A 19836-nucleotide genomic window follows, 5' to 3' on the forward strand; every position below is an offset into this window, starting at 1 on the left:
GGAACGGAGTTCCGGAACCTCTTGAAAATAGTCACATGGCTGGTGGCCCCACCCCCTGATCTCCAGACAGAGGGGATCGGCGCTGGAGCGGCGCGGAGGGCAATCTAAACTCCCCTCTGTCTGGAGATCAGGGGGTGGGGCCACCAGCCATGTGACCATTTTCTCCAAGGGCAACCCACTGAGTTCCACCACCTCTTTTTCCAGAAAAAAGCCCTGATTATACTAAAATATTCTATCAAGTTAAGGATAATTGGAGGAGAGAAGCCATTTTGGGTCCCCACTGAGAAGAAAGGTGGGGTATAAACTATAAATAAAGAAAATTTCATTCATGTAAATAAAATACATAAAAATTGTAAGAAATAAAGAGAGTCTTTAGTTGCACCTAGATTTATTAGAATTATAAGTTTAAAAATGCACATAACGAGGGGAAGCTCCTTAAGATACTTAAGTGCTGTAAAACAAGTATATCTGATTTCAAGGTAGACAAATTGGTCAAGATGTGTGTGTCAGCAAACCCAAGATCATGTTAGGATACAGCTGAAATAGAACCAAAGGTTTGGACATTTAATGTACGCAGCTCCTCCAAATTCAAAATAAGCTCCAAATGGGAGCAACTTCAGGTATTTTGTTACCTGAAGTTTTGTTACCTGAAGTCTTATGCAGCAACCTAATTGACATGGAAGGTGTAGCATAATAATCCTGAATATAAGGAGAAAATGAACGTCTGAAATGTTTGCATTAATGTTCATTTTCTCCTTATATTCAGGATTATTATGCTACACCTTCCATGTCAATTAGGTTGCTGCGTAAGATGGCCTCATACAAGGACTGCCCACATAGGGTCAAAATATACTTGAATTACACTCGAATTACATTCAAATACACTCGAATTACAAAATACACTCAAATTACCTGTGTAATTCGAGTGTATTTTGTCTCGTGTGGTGAGACCCTAAAATGCAGGGAATGCAGAGCTCTAGATTCTTGAAGTGCAGCCCAAAATACTCCAAAATTGTGGGATTTACTCTCCCTGACTTGCTTATAGGATGGGGGGAAGGGGAGCTGCTCCGGAGTTAAGAAGTAAATGAAAGAAAATATTTAAAGAGTTTGACAGGCATTCCATTGATATTCCACTGTTGTTGCTTACTTTTTAAAAATTTGTGGTACTCTTTCCTCATTTAGTAAATATCTGACTTTTAAAAACAGTTTGATGACCTCATAACCAAAGAGACCTTTTAAAAGGAAAAACTTGAGTTCAATAGGTCAAAGAAAAGCACTAAATATTTTAAGGCATTTATAGCTGGGTCTGTAGTTTGGGGGGTGGGAGTTACACAATGTTTCTTCTGAGTGTAATCTAGTTATAAAAGGCTTAGAGAAAAGAAGAAGGCAATTGGCTATGGTGGAAATCACAGCCTCTGATTTTGCAAGAATAAGTCTTCATCTGTTAATCTGAGCTTCAGGTCTCTGTCTGGTTGGTGAAAAACGAAATCAGGAACGAGGAAGCCATCGACGTTATCATCAATGCCTGACCCAGACTCTGATTCAATTTCATTTCCTGATCCATCGTTGTCTTCAGAAAGCGCAAAGGTATCAGGATGGTCTTGAAATTTCTTCATCCTGGAATGCATCATTAAAAAATAAATAAAACACCAGAAGTCAAACTCTTCCCTAATCTGCTCCCCAGAAATTGCCACATAATGAACGGAATCATTTTTATGATATCAATATTAAATATATATATGGTCCATCCTTTCCCTTTAATAGTTAGAAACAAAATAGAACTGGAGTAACAATTTACCCAACTTAGCTTTAGCAGACAGTCTTTCTGGGAAGATTATACCCAAAGCCAGTTTAGGGATGCTGTAGCTGGGAAGATGTAAATTTCCGTATCTCCCTGCTCACAGTCACATCTGGTACCATTTCCTCTTGGGCCTGCCATTCCCTACCTTCATCCCCCACCAGAAGGCTTTTTGCCAGGTTTGCATTTGCAGTAACAGCAACAAGAGCAAAATGGGGGTTCACTCCCCTGTGTTGAAACAACTAGGGCCTCATAAGCAACAGACAAGCCTAAAGCAGTCTGCAATTGCAGTAGGCAATGGGGGAGAACAGTGCATGGGGAGGGAGAGAGAATGGTAGATAAAGATCAATGTGCGATAATGCACTGGTTCTCAACCTTTTCAGTATGGTGACCACGAGTCCAAATTAACTTTGTATGGTAACCCATTCAGGGCTGGCCCAAAAGGTCCGGGGCAGGGGAGGGAGGGGTGCTGGGTTGAGGAGATGCAGGAAGGTGGCAGATGTTGGCAAAGAGGTGAGTGGCAATTAACTCAGTGCGATACATCTTCCACAGCATGTGGAGGGCAATGAGGCACTGCAGGGCGCTGGGCAAGAGGTTGTGCCGCTGAAGGAGCAGTGCCAAGACAGAGCCTGGGCTCACACAAACCTCTTTCCTCCTCTCGCTTTTCCATGCCCTGAACAGCTCCCACCTACTCTCCAGCCTTCCCCCCCCCCTTCTTCCAGCAACTATTGTAAAATTACTAGTTTCCAGGCTGCTTTCCCCTCCTCATTACTGTCACAAAGGGCAAGGTGAGAATGTGAGAAGCTGGCAAGGAAAAAGAGGAGAGAAAGAGAAAAGGTGCAAAGGGTGGGAGTCGCCATTAGGGATGGCTGGCCTGTGACCCAGTTTCAGAGGCTTCGTGATCCACTTTGGGGTCCTCTTGACCCACAGGTTGGGTAACATTGAGCTAATGCTATTACAGACATTTGAACCTGGTTATAGTTGGGAATGATTATTAAGGCACCAAGCCAAAGGTCTCTCAAAAAGGTGGGGCTTGAGGAGGATAAAAACAGTAAAACGGTAAAATAATTGGGTTATATAAGTACCACCAACAATACATTTGGTGCTTCATACAGTTCTATAAGGAAGAAAAATACAAAAAGTTCCTGTTTCAATCCCTGGCCTCTCCACTTAAAAGGATTTGTGGGGTAGGGGATGCGAAAGGCCTCTGCCTGAGACCCTAGAGAGATGCTGCCAGTATGAATAGACCTTTTTTGAAGACTGGTGAGAACAACGTATGGCGGGAGGGACTCGGCTTATTAAGGATAATGTGGACATGATGTGAAAATTGCGGTATCTGGAAGGGCAGGATCAAAACAGAAAAATAAGGCAGTGAGAAAACGGCCCTTGATGAATCAGTGCTTTGATTCAGTATAAGCCAGCTTCATAAATACATGTGTATTTTTAAACTTGAAGGGAAAGGAAGAAATTGCTCCTGAGCTCTATATATGCTATGGAAAATTGATACATTGGTTTTATCTGCAAATAAAAAATAAAGATGTCACCATTAGAAACAAAATGCTCCCAAATCCAGCCTTTACTTTTCATTGAAACCCACTTGCTTAGGGAGCGTATGCAGGTGGGATCCTGTTTTTCTGGCAGTGGTCTTTGTGGCTTAGATTTTCACCACGTATACAGCTTTCATACAGGAGCCCCATGGCTCAGAGTGGCAAGCTGCAGTACTGCAGCCCAAGCTCTGCTCACGACCTGAGTTCGATCCTGGCAGAAGCCGGGTTCAGGTAGCCGGCTCAAGGTTGACTCAGCCTTCCATCCTTCCAAGGTCGGTAAAATGAGTACCCAGTTTCCTTGGGGTAAAGTGTAGATGACAGGGGAAGGCAATGGCAAACCACCCCGTAACAAAAGGCTGCCAAGAAAATGTCATGATGCCCCCCTTTACCTTTTTACAGCTATTCCAGGCATAGGAGATCTGTCTGAAAAATGTGGCAACTCAATATGCACACATCTTTTTAGGATACAGATAATGACCTGAATAAATGCAGCCTAATTTCTACAGATATAGAATATGTAATATCTTTGAATTTTAACAACAGTTCTGCAGATATTAAAGCCTCGGATGGATCCAAAGTTAGTTTTCCTTTCAATGGAGCAGCATTTGGGGAAGATCAGAAGGCTGCGGTGGGATGCAGGGAAGCAAAAAAGTTCCATTCCATCGATGAAAGTCCTTTTAAGGAGGTACCTTCATGGATAATTTAACTTGGATCCAACTCCATATGAAACCATTAAATGTTTTAATGATTGAGTAAAGCTATCAAGAGAGTCTGGAGATGAAATTTCATTTACTTACAGCGTTGGATCAGCCATGGGAGGAAGAATCATGTTCGCTGCTCCATCAGGAATTACAAACCGTTGACCTTGTTCTTCAAGACAATTTGAAGAAAGGCCATCAGGTCTGCATCTGACCCACATGTATCTGCCCATCTGAACAGGAGCCCCTGGTGAATAGAAGGAATAGAATTGAAAAGTTCAGTATTAGAGTTTCAAATAAGGGTGTCCCATGCTAGGGATGAAAGGAACACACCCTGTGATTTCCTCAAGATGAGCTTTCATCTCTGAGAGCCAAGCTACAAGTGACGCTTTACACAGGTTGGACACTTGTCAGCTTCCCTCAAGTTTTGATGGGAAATGTAGGCGTCCTGGTTTTACAGCTTGGCTCTCCATTACAGCTGCAAGACCAGGACACCTACATTTCCCATCAAAACTTTAGGGAAGCTGACAAGTGTCCAACCTGTGTCAGGCGTCATTTGTAGTTTGGCTCTCACACAGCCTACTCCATGGTCCATGTAGCTTCACAGGATATCCATTTTTCAAATAGCTCTAATGCTTATGTACATATTTTAAAGCCTGATGGCTAAGACTGGAAGGTTAAAAGGTAACAAAGGAGGAGGGGACAATGGTGACATCCAATGCCAGAATGGCAATCAGTTGTAAGATCTATGATCTCTCAGCATAGCACATTTGGCAAGGACAAGCTCATGGGTTATCCCATTTAAAATAATCTTTAAAAATAATCATAAAATCTTAATTTTCTTCTTGACCTGAAGAAAATTCTTCAAGAATGGGGCCACTGCATATAGACCAAGATCCATTCTGACAGGGATAAATAAATGTGATGGGGTTAGAGGTTATGGTTTTGGCAACCAAGGCAATCGTCCCTACCAGTCTCAACTGTTGCTGCCTCCACTTGAAACTGCACACTAGCAGCGCTTTGCTACAAAGAATTCAGCCATACAGATTTTTGTCAGGAGTTTTCTGGGTACGGAAAAGTACCACTTGTAATATTATGGCAATAGTTCTCTTGGGAACTTGGATGAGGATCAAGAAATTATGGAATTCCAAAGAACATCCCAAAAGCAGGTCAACAGCTGCTTTCTAATGGGGTGAGCATGATCTCTAGCACTGGTGAAATCTTACTAAAAAGCTGCAGAGATTGGAAGGAAGACCTAAGGGAAGGGCTGATGGGCAGACTGACAATTCAAAGAGCAAAGCCTTTTAAAGCAACATGACAGTACCATCCTGCAAAAAGTCACCGCAGTTTAAGCAGACAGGTCCAGTTCCACCTCTCCCAGAGGCAGCCAATGGGAGTTGACAGAATGTTGGGACAAGACTGACAGTTTAGAAAGCAGTCAGAAGGGGGAGAGCTTGGGAAGGAAGCAGCATGAATTGGAACTGACTTCTGAGAATGAATACTTTGTCATTATTGACTGCTGGAATGATTTGGGATCAAAAGTTCAAGTATTAGGGACAATATATATTTGTGTTTGAGTCATCCAATGTTGCTGAAGTTGTAAATAAAAATTGACTCTTTTCCCCCTCTGTTTAAACCCTATTGACTGGATGTCTGGTATCTCAGAGAAAGTAACACACATACATTCACCAAACTTTCTGATCACAGCCAATGAACTTAACTAACTACATGGTGGCAGCATATAAGAGAAAGAAGTACTGAATTCCTTAACTCCAATAGTATTGTGCGGTATCTGGGTGAGGGGTGGAAATTAAAGGGAATTGGACTACCCTGTTTGGTGATGTCTCTGGGAAAGAGGAGAGAGGGGACCCAGTGGTTGCAAAATGATCTGGACTCTCTACCTATTGAAGAGGGACAAGATGGGTAGGAGTTTGTAACTGCCTTCCCTATCTGTAGCCCTGAACTTGTGAAGAAAGGGTTATGTTGGGAGGCAATGCGTAAGGGGTCACAGAGTCAATCTAGCCTAAGCCTTGACAATGTGAAAGGCATTTTTATTAAGGTCTCTTCATAAAAACAGGGGGGGGGGAAAGAATGAGGAAACCCAATATGAACATATGATGCTGCCATATACTGAATCAGATCCTGGTCCAGCAAGGTCAGTATTGTCTACTTAGACTGGCAGGAGCTCTCCGGGATCTCAGGTAGAAGTCTTTCACATCACCAGCTATAAGTCAAGCTAAATGAGATGCCAGGCACTGGTTCATCCCAGTGGCCAGTGGCACTGTTTGATCTGGGAATTGTAGTTTTCAAAGACAACGCACGCTGTCATGCACTGACACGCCGTGTGAGCATGCTGGTGGACAGGAGGGATTCCCTAGCAGCCCTCCACCACCTCTGCTGGCTGTTTGGCTGCCTCCCCACTCTGGGTGCCAGTGTAATAGTGGCCCCTTGTCTGGGGCTGCACATGTGCAGTCTCTGCCATTCCCTGCTAAGTCCTTCAAGCAATTGCTTACACAGACAGTCCTCTCATGTTCTAGAAGAGATACATAGAACATTGTTGCAGCTCTGACACATTTCTTTCTGAGCCCAGAAGTACTACCGTCTTCTATTCATTCCCGCTTTGGGTCTTAATTATACACAGCAAAAGAAACAAAACATTTTCTGAATATACCATCACTATTGTCTCTTATACAACAGTACCTTATCGAATGGGAGCAGAGAGCTACACAGATTCATGTTGCTAAACCACAAACTACACATTCCACACAAATATCCTGTAATGTTTATTTTAAAAAAGCAGCTTCAAAAAGCTCAGAAGAGTAGCACCAGGGTTGTAACCCTTTCCATGACAGTTGTTTTTCTGCTCAAAATCACACCTGCAGCTGTTTTTCCTTCCATGGGTTCCAGATAAATAGTTACCCTGGCAGATACTCGCATTTAACATACAGTTTTTTCACACAGCCAATGTATGTAGGCTAAAAGTGCTGGGGCCGAGTGGGAACGTGGCAGCAAGTCATGCCCCCAGCTGATGCACATGGGTATTTAAAGATCAGAACAGAGCAGTCACAAGTGCAATAACAGAACTTTCTCCATGCAGGTGGGCACTCTGCTTTTTAATGGTTCCCAGTCATATAGTTACACACGTGTGTAGGCTCTGTTCCAGTGTATAAATGAATGTGCATTATTTGGAAGTGGAGCCTACTGCTGAAAGCCCATTCTCTTCTGAATGTGTTCATTTGTCTCTTAAATTGTCTATAGTTTCTCAAACAGTAGGCCTGCTCATTGGGGAAAACCTAGGAATTCCATATACTGACTTATCTCAGTCTTTAGGCCGCATGGGGGGACTATCTCCTGTGGTGGGATCCAACCCTGTTCCTCTATGGTTAAGTATGTAGACACAGCCTGCAAGCTGCAGCTGGTCATGGAAAGGCACTCTGAACATACTCAAAAACACATTATTCTACTATAGAACAGCAAATAAATCATTGAAAGTATTAGTAGGTGGTAAAATAGGACATTCTTAAATTTTACACAGGGATAGAGGCTCCAGAAAGTGGAACACCTTTAGAAACAGAACCCTATTAGGAATTTTTAAAAACCCACTGGCATAACACACAGCTTGCCCCACAAGCTGATTGCCCCAATTGCAAAGCCTTGACCAGGGAAGGTTAGTGTATTCCAATGAAAGATCAAGCTAGCTTACTAGTTAGCCCACCTCACACACAGGCTGGTTTCAGGAGGAGCAGTAAAAACACACCCTGCCCCATCCCAGCAGCAACAAATGGGAACAGCCTCCACACTTTCCATTCCCATACCACTGGCTGCTGCTCCCACCCAGGGTTACTAACTTCAGAGTGGGTCCTGAAGTTCCTCTGGAATTACAGTTGATCTCTAGCGACTACTGAGAGCAGTTTCCCCTGAAGCACTGGCAACTTTGGAGGGCAAACTGTATGTCATATTCTACCCCTTGAACTCTCTCCCTTCCCCACATTCCTACCTCCCCCAAATCTCCAGGAACCCCACCCCACTCCTCCCCTTTTCTCCCCAACATATCAAGCCTCCTCCCTTTCCCCACTTTGTCATGCTATAACACTACAGCAGGGCTCAGCAGGGAAAGAGAAAAACGCCTTATAATGGGCTAATGGGGGGGGGGGCACACAGCAGCTAGCCCCCGAGTCCATTTTGAAAATGCAGCTTTGCTCTCCAACCCCCTTTCTACAGTGGGGACAGGAGGAATGCATCACCTGCAGCCACCCTGCAGATTCCCCTTTAACCAGGAAGCGGGTTAAAAGGGGAAGCTCTGAAAAGGCTGTGAGCCGTACTTGACATGAACTCTGTGCTATGTAGATGTTTTCCTTTAATCCAGTGGTTTCCTGCTTTGCATGTGGGGAAAATCCCTGTTTGGCAGCAGCCACACACAGCCCCATCTCAGAGCCAAGCTACAAGTGAACAGACTCACATGTATTCCTCTGTGTTCACTTGCCGTTCACTTGCTCTCCACTTGATGAAGTGGAGCGCAAGTGAATGGCAAGTGAACGGGGAAGAATACACGTGAGTCTGTTCACTTGCCAGGCAAGTGTAATTCGTCACCTGTAGCTTGGCTCTTAGGAAGCCATTTTACTCAGCTGCAGGGAGCTGAGATTAGAAGCAATCTGTAGAAGCGAGAAAAGACTGGAAGGGTTGACAAGGATAAAAAACTTGATCCCCTGAGTCAACAAATATTCGGTGTGGCTTCCCAATTGCATGCATATATTTGCTCCACTCAGCTCGATCAGCTGTGGCAATGCAAAGGGTAGGGAGGCAATTTAGATAAAGGAACAGATGATACCATCATAAATGCCTTTCTACTTGTTATGGAAAATAGTTGCCATTGCAGATGTTCTCTTGGATAATTTCTGACTTAAGTGTTGCAGCTGAATTCCTGCTCATTTAGCTAAACTGCTCTCCAATGTAGATTCCTCCCCCCTTTTCTAAAGTTCAAAGGAGCCAAGCAAAGCATGTTAAACCTGGCTGAACAATTTATGGCATTAATCTTTCATCCCTCTCTTCAAGAGTATTAACAAATTACAAAGAAACCTTTTTGGCTGTGTTCATCCTGCATTTACCCAAGTTTCATTGAGTATTTATGGCTATATCTATTTTGTTAGACCTCTTCAGTGAATTGATTTGTGAGCTTTCTAAGAAGCAAAAAACATTATTATTAAATAAATAATAATGTTATTGAAGCTCTGTTTCAAGACTTTTTTTTACAATTTTACATGATTACAGCAGCAAGACTTTTGTATGCGCAGAAATGGAAAGTGCAAGAAATACCAACTATAGAAGATTGGATTTACAAATTGCTGTACATGGCTGAGATGGACAAAATGACAAGAAAACTTAAAGATCTTGATCCAGGAGAATATATTGCAGACTGGGAGAAACAATATCTAGAAAAAAAATGGGATGTGAAAGGAGGATTGTGGCAGTTTGAGAATTATTAATATGTGACTTTATAAAGGGGAGAGAGAAGTAACTTTACCATTAATGGGGAAACTTAGCTATTAATTAATCTAAGCTAATATTAGTAATAAGGAGATTGTATTAAAAATAGATAGTTTAAACAGTGAAATGTAGATTGATATATTAGAAAATTGGAGATATAGAAGAATTTGAACATGCTTAGAATAAGTGATATAACATATATAGGATTTAGAAAAATTACGGTTAAGAGTAATTTGAGTAATAAGAGGGGTTTGGGGTTGGAAAGCTGTTGGAAGTCAGTAAGGAGGGGGGGAAGGGTGGGGGCTGATACAATTTAGATAAGACGGGGAATTTGTGTATTGAATAATATTGTATGTACTCACCAATAAATTTTTTAAAAAAAAAAAAAGACTTTTTTTTACAATAGCCACAAAAAATAAGTAGCATCATTTGTACCACTATTCAGGTAAGTATTCCACTAATTCTCTGAGCCATATGGGATAGGGATTTTATTTCCCACCCGCTCCCAACAGCATTTCTCCATGTTACTTGGTAAAACTGCTTTTCAGAATGATGGACATTTCCAAAGCAGTTTGTAATAGAGCATGTGGGGTGATTTGCTCCTCGAAGGAAAAAAAGGGTTACAGTCCCACTGGCGTTTGTAGACCTAAGCAATTCCATAGATCCCAATTGTGGAGTCTGGCGGTAGAAAACAGACCTGCAAAAATTCAGAATGTAGCATGACTATTAGCCCAACAGGAAAAGGTAACATAAATTAGAGGCCTCCTAAATGCATCTAGGATGTGCGATTGTTAGGAGCATTTCCTTCTAGCCCTTTATGTATCCTGTGTGGTAACTTTTGGTATATAGGACCCTCCATTTCTTCACACTTACAGAAATTTCCTTTTGCACTAAAAGACAAAACTGAAGCCCCAATAGCAGAAGTTAAATACCTTTACAAATATCCTGCTATTCTGCTTCATGCTGTAATACTATATTTTGTAATCAGTTACCCTCCAGCAAATCCATTAAAGTCAAAGAGACTAGTAGGTATAACACAGTAAAGGGGTGAAGAGTATATTCCCCTTTCCCCTCTGTACAAACATTTTAAGTGAATTCATGGGTACGACAGTTTTCTAGAAACAGTTCAAAAGGCTAAACTCCTGAAACATATTTTTACTGATGCTTGTATAAACAGAATTTCTACATCAGAGAAGAAACCATTGTGTTTACCAATCTGGAATTTATGCTTAGTTCTGCAACTTTAAAGTCAGTGATTACGAACTCTGAAACTTATACTTAAAATGATAGCATGTTCTTCTAAGACTGTGCTATTCAACTCATGGGGTGGAAACTTCAGGTGGATCACAGAGCCCCAGAGATATTATTTTTGAAAGTCCCCACATCCACCATATTTTTGGCTGGGGATTTTTTGGAAGGACATGCTACTGTTATGCATCCATGGAGAGGAAGGATGCTGTACCTCCTGCCTCTCTTTGCATTGAGACGAGCAGCAAAATGGTGAGGTGGAAATATGGTGTCCCCTATACTTACACCATTTTGTAAACTTAATGTACATATATAAAAGTTAAGCACTCCTTCTTTTGCGCCCCTCATACATAAGAAGACACACGAAGACCTTTGAAAGCAAAACAAAAAGGCAGGATCTCTGGATATTCACAAACTCAGTTCTCATTTCTGCAGCAATACAATGCAACATTGTGATTTTCCTTTGTTACTTTTATCCCCTCCTTTATTTATGTCGGGGGGGTGGGCTGCTTCACGCCAACATCTCTTTGGCCTGTTCCCATAGCCCCTCCACTGTAGGTAGGGTTCCAACCTCCAGGTGGGGTCTGGAGTTCACCTAGAATTACCAGTGATATCCAGACTTCAGTGATCAGTTCCCCTGGAGGAAATGGCATCTTCAGAGGACAGACTCTATGGTATACCACAGATTCTAAGTCAAATCCCTTCCCAAATCCTCCCTGCACAGACACTGCCTCAAGATCTCCAGGAATTTCCCAGACCACAGATGCTGCAGAATGACCCTGTCATGAATGTTTCCACTGCCATGCCCTCTTCCACCAGCAGAAACCTTTCCACTTCCTCACTTACTTCCATCAATGAACAAGAACCAAGCCCTATCACCCACCACTCATCCGACTCATCATGAAATGTGCATATGGAAGATTTCACCAAGGTGTTAACGTGCATTCTCTGTCTAGAATTATTCAGAGAGCCAATGATCCTGCCCTGAGACCGTAACTTTTCCAAACTGTGTATCAAGAACATATGGCTAAAACAGGGGAGTCCTCTTCTGCCCAGAATACCAAACCGGTTTTTGGACAAAAGGTATATAGAGAATTCAGCGCTGCAAAAGCCAGAGGAGACCATCAAGAGCTGTCATGTGGGGAGCACCCAGCAGAACTGTATTGAACATCATGAACCAGTGACATATTACTGGAAGCTGTATGGGAAACTAGCCTGCCTCAAATGCAGAGAAGCTCAGAAACCCAAAGACCAAAGCTGAAAATAAAGTTGGCCCTTTTATGGGGTCAGCTTTCCTTATTCCACATCTGTAAGCACAGCACCCAGTTCCTTCTCATCCCAGATTCTGTGCAGATCTATATAAAAAAACTGATATCAATGAGTATTCAGCTGAGGTCCATCTTAGTGGAACTAGAGGTGTTGAAGAATGCTCAAAAGAGAAGATTTCTAATAATAAAGAAAACAAATTGCAAATTCAATGCCACATCTCCTTGAAATTCCTAAAACTGTACCAGTTTGTTCATGGCGAGGAGAAACTGGTGATCAAACAGTTAAAGGAAAAGGGTGAAATCCTGCTCCAGGGAATGGAGGCAAACTTAAATAGGCTCCAATGCCAATTGCAGAAAGCTAAGGATACCCTGGGGTACATTCAGTCCCAGCTGTGCCAGCAGAATTCTGCTAGCTTCCTAAAAGAAACACAAATCTTCATAGGTTCAGGCAGTTGGCTGTGATGGTCTGAAGAGCAAAATTTGGGTACAGTAGCACTTTAGAGGCCAACTAGATTTCCAGGGTATGAGCTTCCAAGAGTCAAAGTTCTTCATGGATCAGATGGAGAAGAAAACAGAATAATCCTCTCCGGGCAAGTTAGTCTCAGGATATATTGTCGAAGGCTTTCATGGCTGGAAAACGATGGTTGTTGTGGATTTTCCAGGCTGTATAGCCGTGGTCTTGGCATTGTATTTCCTGACATTTCGCCAGCAGCTGTGGCTGGCATCTTCAGAGGTATAGCACCACCTCTGAAGATGCCAGCCACAACTGCTGGCGAAACATCAGGAAATACAATGCCAAGACCATGGCTATACAGCCCGGAAAATCCACAACAACCATAGTCTCAGGATCTTTGAGGGCAGGGCACTTCAAAGGACAGATGTAATACATGGTGTGGAAGGAAGTGAAGTTCATCCTCAGATCTCAGCCCAGATATTTACTTCTGGACCCTGGACCCCACAACAGCACATCCAAACTTAGTTCCTTCTGAAGATCTGACCTATGTAAGATGTAAGGTGTGTCCGGTTTTCACCCAGAAAGTCCAGTTTTTTGCCAGACCGTATGGGCGAAACAAAGTTGAAAAAATAGACACCTCGCATGCGCTCATCCAGGGCACAACCATGGAGGTGAGCAGGCTGACCTGCTGCCTCCCTGGGGAGTGGCTGGCACGTGCACTGGACTGCCCAGCCCGCTTGCCCAAACACCTGGTCTGCCGCTCGCCCAGATGGTTTCTGCCTCCCTTTTCTCCTAAAAAAAATTCCTTTCCTTTCAGAAATCTTTTTCCTTAAGCCCCTCCTACAGCTCCCCTTCAGGGACAAAATACCTCCTTCCCAAACTACAGCAGGGGGCCAAACCCATAGGATTACAGTACAGTTCGGGAAGGCTGCACATTCCTGCCTCTAAAACCAAGAAGGACGTGTCTCCTTGGAACTTTGGTTATGGTCTCACCTTCCTGGGAACTGCAAATAAAGACACCCAGACACAAAAATATTATCCGATTGGCTAACACATACATACACATTCACAGAGCAAGGCTGACCCCCTCCCCATTCAGTATAAGGGGATGAGATATCACACTACTGATGCTAACTTTACTGTACAGTGCTAAGAACAACATTCAGTGTGGAAGGACATCCTCTGAAGCAGCCCTTCACCCCACAACTTTGTATTTGGCTTTTGCTAAACCTCACTGAAGAGATTACAAAAAGAACAGCAGCTTGCAGTTTTACCTTGTGTTGTGCATCCCATAAAGAGGATTATGCAAAGAGCCAGGAAAATCCTCCCATTACATCGGAAAATCATCTGCTTTTCAGCCTGCATAACTCCAGACTTTGCCAACCGTTGCTGCAACACCAGAACTACGACAGGGCAAGGAAAGTACCGGCTGCCTTTAGAAAAGGTTTCTAAAACTTCAAACCCAACCCATGACTTGCGTCACTACTTCCTGAGCACGGCAAAGCAACACATCTGAGACCAAAGCCGAGATCCCTGTTCTAAAGTTCTTGTGCCACTTACCACAGGAGAAGCGTTGCCCCAACAAGAGACAAAGTGTGAGTCTTTAGAATCAGCAAATGCAAGTCGATACAACGCACAGCACTTAAGGATTTGGGTTTTGAGCAGCGAGAATGCTCTGACCTCAGTTTTACACCAACCCCCAATTCCTTTTTATGGTGGGGTGAAAATATTTTCTCTCTTCCCTCTTTCCTGAGCAGTAAGTGCTTCTTGCTAAGCTTTTTAGGACCAGCTTTTTGGGTTGAGGAGAACACAACTGACTTGTGTTAGTTAAGACACTTAAATAAATGTTTTACTATATGGAGTCAGGTGACTCTCCATCCAAAGCTCAAAGGAGAATTTTCAAACAGTGATGCCATCAAGGCTGGACTTGGGGAAGGAAACCCAGGTCCTCCATTCATTAGTTCAACAAAGGGGCTCCAAAAGTATGTGACTGTTTCATATTGAAGTAAACATTACCATCTAAAGGGACAGGACATAAGACCATTAAGTCAAAAGTCTAAAATTACCTAACTGTGCCACTGGTACTAAAGCTATGAACCTAGATATCATAGATTCAAAAATTTTTGTGATCACCCACTTTTAACAAACTCTATATCCAGACTAAAATGCCACCATGAGGTACTAAAAACCATCTAAAATAAAAAGATCTTGTAGGGAATCCTCTTGAAAGATTCTGAATCACTTGGCATGTTATAAGGAACAGCAACAGATGATGCATCCACAATTACATGTATTGTAACACCTGAAATGTGATTGTCAATCAATTTTCATGCACAGTGAGCAATCCTAAACAGGGCCATTTCCACACGGCTTACCTTGGCCGTCGTCACACGGGCTCTTATTCCGTCAGTTTTGCACTAGAAATAGTTTCTTCTGTTATTGTAATTAGAACGGATTCTCCCATCTTTTGACAACTGCTTGCGCTTCCAGTCAGTCACATTAAAAGGGAAAAGTGCAATTCGACGGTCAGTCAAAGTGCCGCCGGAAACGGGGCCCTAAAAATCCCGCCCCTTTAAAAAAAAATTTTTTCACATATTTGTGCTATATCGCTCTTCTATTATACCAATGTTGTGCTGGGCCAACCCAAAAACCAACCATGATAGGTAGCAGAGGTTTCCCGCCCATGGCAGAATAGTGCTATAGCGCTATAAGGCTGACGGTTTTTTTAAAAAAATTACTTTGAGGCTTAATTGCGGGTCGCGCTGGGGCTTGTGGGAGTGTAGGGCAGGAGAATCAGTGTTAGGTGAGACAGATGATTGGGGAGAGTGAGCGTTTTGGTGTTGCAAAGCATTCATAGACTGGAGTACCTCTGCTTAGGATTTCATTGAAAGATTCTAGTCACCCTTCTGGTTTCTCATGATACAAAAATGTGGTCACTGGGGAAGGGCCACGGATTAGAGATGAAACATCTACTTTGCATAGTGCCAAATGCAGTCCCTGTCAGGTGGCAGGACTGGAAAAGCCCTCTCTTTCTACCTTGGAGACTGAACAAGACTGTGTTGGATGGACCACTCAGTCAGCTTCCTATAACTGAAATTAGCTTCATCATTCTCAAATATCGTGGTTGCTGAATACCAGCAATGCTGGTCTGATCTTACTTTTTCCTTCTGCTGTCCTTGACCATACTACCAGGCACATTAAAAAGAACCCCTCATGTGTCCAGATGAGATTATCTTTGCCAGGTATGGGATGCAAAATCCCTTCCTTGTGGTATACATCTGTACAACTGATTTAGACACCACTGCAATATGATATCATGGTGGGCACGCACTGTTTCATATTGCTTTCTGAGATTAAAATGATCCTTTTAGATTTTGAGCCAGACCCTGTTTGATTTAAGTTTGACTGCACAACCTATAGAATATACTTTCAGAACTTATGGAATAATACAGGTGTTACATAGTGTGGCAGATAAGGAAAGCTCTGTCAAGTGTTTGAGGAAGGAATCATAGGAGCAAAAACTGAGGACAGTCTTTTTGGTGCCCACTGCTGGGTTTGCTCCTAACTGGGTAGAAGTTAGGAAATCCCTTCTTATCCTGTCCGTTCCCATTCATTCTTCTCTGTTGTTCCCTCAAGACAAACACTTTCAGGGTTTAAACTGTGAGGCCTATCCTTTTAGTCAATCAGAAAACAGAAGGAAATCACAGTAAATTCGTTCTTCCATCCCTCAGTCTTATGTGCCAGAGTGGTTGATAACAGAAATAACAAAGATCTAGAAAATTCTTTTAACTGAGGTGGGGGGGGGAATCTTATCCAGAAACAGCCATTACAATACTAGAGTGTAGCAACCCTTTCGAAAACCGCAAGAAACAGGCTTATGGGAGTAACCGCACCGGAGCATCTTTTCCAAAACAGAAAAAAAAGTTGAATTCTAGAGAAGTCATACATTTGAGAGCTGAAATTATTACTCTGATCTTCTGCCCAGTTGGGTTTGTCTCCTTCTCTGCTCAAGGCTTTTTATGTAAACCACACTTCAAGGAACCGATTGACCACATTTCTAGCAGCAAGGGAGTTTGCTACTTCCTATTTTTACTAACTGCTTTTTTTTTAAAAAAAAAAAAAGATGCAATCAACCTCAGCTGGAAACCAATTTGATAGACCAACTCTGCATAGCATGTTATCAGCTTCGACTTCCTTTATGTCACAGAAAAATGTTCTTATTATAACACTAATCAACTTTCCATAAAAGCCTTTCAAACTACAAAGTGCGTTACATGGGAACACCCCCGTACTCAAGTCATCAAATGTATACTGAGTTTTGGCTTTAGGTCCTCCACAAAATATAAAGCTGTATTACTTTCCTTTCCTTGCTCACCTTGGGTGTATTCTTGAAATATTTCAAAATCTAGGAAAGAGAAATTTAAGGAGGGAAGCAAATTTAAGGAGTGAAGCAAATCCTGGCTGCACGCCTCAAGAACATGGTTGCACTCAACTCCTATAAAGTAGGGGTAGATGAGAAAATTTAAAGCATAGAATATAAGAGGTATAAGGAGGGTGTTGAATTCTTTCTCAGACACCCTTTTACCACTGAAATGGGAAGTAACCTCTGCTGGGAAAGAGATGTCCTTTCACTGCACCCTTCTTTCACTCGCCCATGCTGGGTTTTAAAATTACCCTGGTGACTAATCTCAGGTTAATGTAATTTAAAGAATTCAGTAGTGACCAAGGTGTATTTAGTAATTAAATTAATTACACATCCCTATTCTTCACACATAATAAACCCAAGTCAGTCATAACACACAGCCCTACATCTGTCGCATCTTGAGCCACTGTCTGTGTCCAGGAGTCTTGGCTTACTCTGACAGAGAGAAACCCGAGTCTGGATTTTTGGTTTACATGCTTCTTTTTGCTGCTGTCACCTTTTTTTCTAGAATACGTTCCTGTACTTTGACAGCTTTATGACAGACAGAAATGCTTTCCCAGCAATTGTGCCATCATGCCATGAAATGCTGCACCAGACATGCAGTTGTTAAAGTCACAGGAGCCCTGCCAGATAAAGGCAGCAATTCTCTGGTTACTACTTTTATTGCTTCACAGACAAAGGAAGGCTCCCCAAAAGATGGTTGGACTTGAGGTCCTCTTTATTGGATTGCAGAACATGGAGCCCTAATGTGAAGAACAATCGGGGACCCTCTGGTTCATTTGCCACGTTCCTTCTTTCTTCTGTATTCCCATGAGCATAGAGGGGCAGTTAGAAAACCAAAGTTCTCCTTTCCTGTGAACTCTCTGTTATACAATATGAAAGGATGTGTTACTTGCAGATCAGTTTCTACCTAGAACCATGTTCTCTGGACTTCCCCAGACCCCAAGGCCCTATGAGCCATGGGCACAGGGAGAATCTCCCTTATATCAAACCAGAGAATCCATGATCTGAACAACAGGCATCCTCAACCACTCAACAAGTTTCACAAGGGATAACTGACATCATACTCCTCAGTCAAAGCTTTTTCTTTGGTCCTGTGGGATTCAACGCACCCTCGTGCTCAAATTAACGGGTGTTTGCAGTACAATCACCTCAAGAAAACCCCACACAATGCCCACAATCAAGCCACTCTTAAGGCGGGTAATCTCATTATCTGCCCCAATTCTATTTCCCACACAGATCCCAAATTTCCATTTCCTGCCACTGTCTAAAAAGGGCATGAAGAAAGCTTTACTACTTGAGCAGCTCCACTGAGGGCCAAATGACACATTTGGGTTTTTAACGAGTTGGGTCTGGGTTCCACACAGAAACAGTTCTGGGAGAAGTTCTTTCCCTATTTTTGCTGTTTCACATGGAGAATTAACTGGGTCTGATTCCATATAAGGCAGCTTCATGTGTTCAAAAGCCCCTCTTCGGTCACCTATTGCAAGTAAAAATCATTTCTAACTGACCAGGGCAGCCCAGAGAAGAGAATGGCGTAAGCCACTTTGGGTCCCCATTGGGGGGAAATGTGGGGTATAAATGAAATAAATAAAGTAAATGTGCAAAAAGTGGATGAAGAAAATCTTGACTGGAGAGTTGATAAAATGTTTAAGAAGTATTGGAGAAGCTGTTCATAAAAAGATAAGAGTTTAAAAAAATAGGTAAGGAGTCTGGCAGGATAAGAGTAGACTGCCAATCATTTTAAGGATAATTTTCACATAAGTTATTAAAGACCAAATTACATATTGTGCACAAACACATGTTATGGTACCCAGTGGCTCTCCTCCACCAGCACAGACACAATGAAAAATCCATCTTGGAAGAGGTGGATCCTCCTTGGAAGAGGAACAGAGGAAACAATTGAGAACAGAGGATTAACAGTATATGTATGTGTATGGAGGGGTCTTTAATTCTTTCCCCACATGCATTTTTCTTCACTGTAATAACTTTCCAAGCAAGCTTCCACTCCACAGAGTTTTTGAGCCATGTTTAAGTTTCAACCATTGCTTGGAAAGAGACTTCTGAGTGTCTGGTATGCTTTTTTTGTGCCATTTTGGGATGTTGTTCCAGTATGGTAGAACCTGGAAGGGAAATTGGACGTATATTTTTGCCAATGTAAATTTTACATTTGCATTGAAGACTGACATAAGCAAAAGCCATACATTTTGTGTGTGAAAAAGGCTCTAAGTGTGAGTGGAGGAAGAGTCAGATAAAATACTGCTCATCAAAGATTTGTTTCAATTACATACTGGTTCAGTGAAAGAGAGGGAAAGGGTTTAATATAAACTAGTTAATACCAAAAAATCTGACACTGTTATTTAAGATAATCTAAACATTTCTCTGAAGGAAGCTGCCTTCTTCTCAAAGATTTTGATAAAACCCTCAAGATAAATCAAAGAAGGAAGGGGAGAGGGAGACTAACCTTACAATTCAACAGTAATCTTTTCATAAGCATAAACTGCCTTCCTCATGTTAACCCTGTGATAAGTCTGTCCTAAAAGATACATCAATTCACATATCTGGTTTTTCTCTTGATATGTCAGTTATGACAGCTACAAGAACAAAAACACTTTGTTATTCATGTAAAGATTCCTATCTGTCTTCTATAGAACTAAACCATAGTGTAATCCGCATGACCAGTTACCAAGTAGTACTGTTTACCACCACAAGTATATGTACCTTTTTTACACTGATGTCACAATCCCTTATCCAGGCCTTTTTCTTGTTATATATCACTTTACCAATAATAAGTACCTCAGGCTGGAGGGTTGTGAACCATCTCACCACCCAAACCTTTTGTTTTATTATACCAGGTCCACTGTCCACTTTAGCTGTATGAGGTAAAGTGGGTATCTTTTATTTAATGTGTCTTCT

The 19836-nt window shown here is 42.2% G+C and overlaps 1 protein-coding gene across 1 annotated transcript; it reads right to left on the reverse strand.

Moving 5' to 3' along the window:
* Nucleotides 1-371: 371 nt before the first annotated feature.
* On the reverse strand, nt 372-13904 carry SRGN (serglycin). The gene is made up of 3 exons (XM_054983439.1): nt 13772-13904; nt 4143-4290; nt 372-1617 (listed from the first exon to the last, which is right to left on the reverse strand). The coding sequence occupies exons 1-3, from the start codon at nt 13860-13862 to the stop codon at nt 1407-1409; spliced, it is 450 nt and encodes a 149-aa protein (XP_054839414.1). The 5' UTR covers nt 13863-13904; the 3' UTR covers nt 372-1406.
* Between the last annotated feature and the right edge of the window lie 5932 nt (nt 13905-19836).

This window comes from Eublepharis macularius, chromosome 6 (assembly GCF_028583425.1).
Source record: "Eublepharis macularius isolate TG4126 chromosome 6, MPM_Emac_v1.0, whole genome shotgun sequence".
Lineage (NCBI taxonomy): Eukaryota > Metazoa > Chordata > Lepidosauria > Squamata > Eublepharidae > Eublepharis > Eublepharis macularius.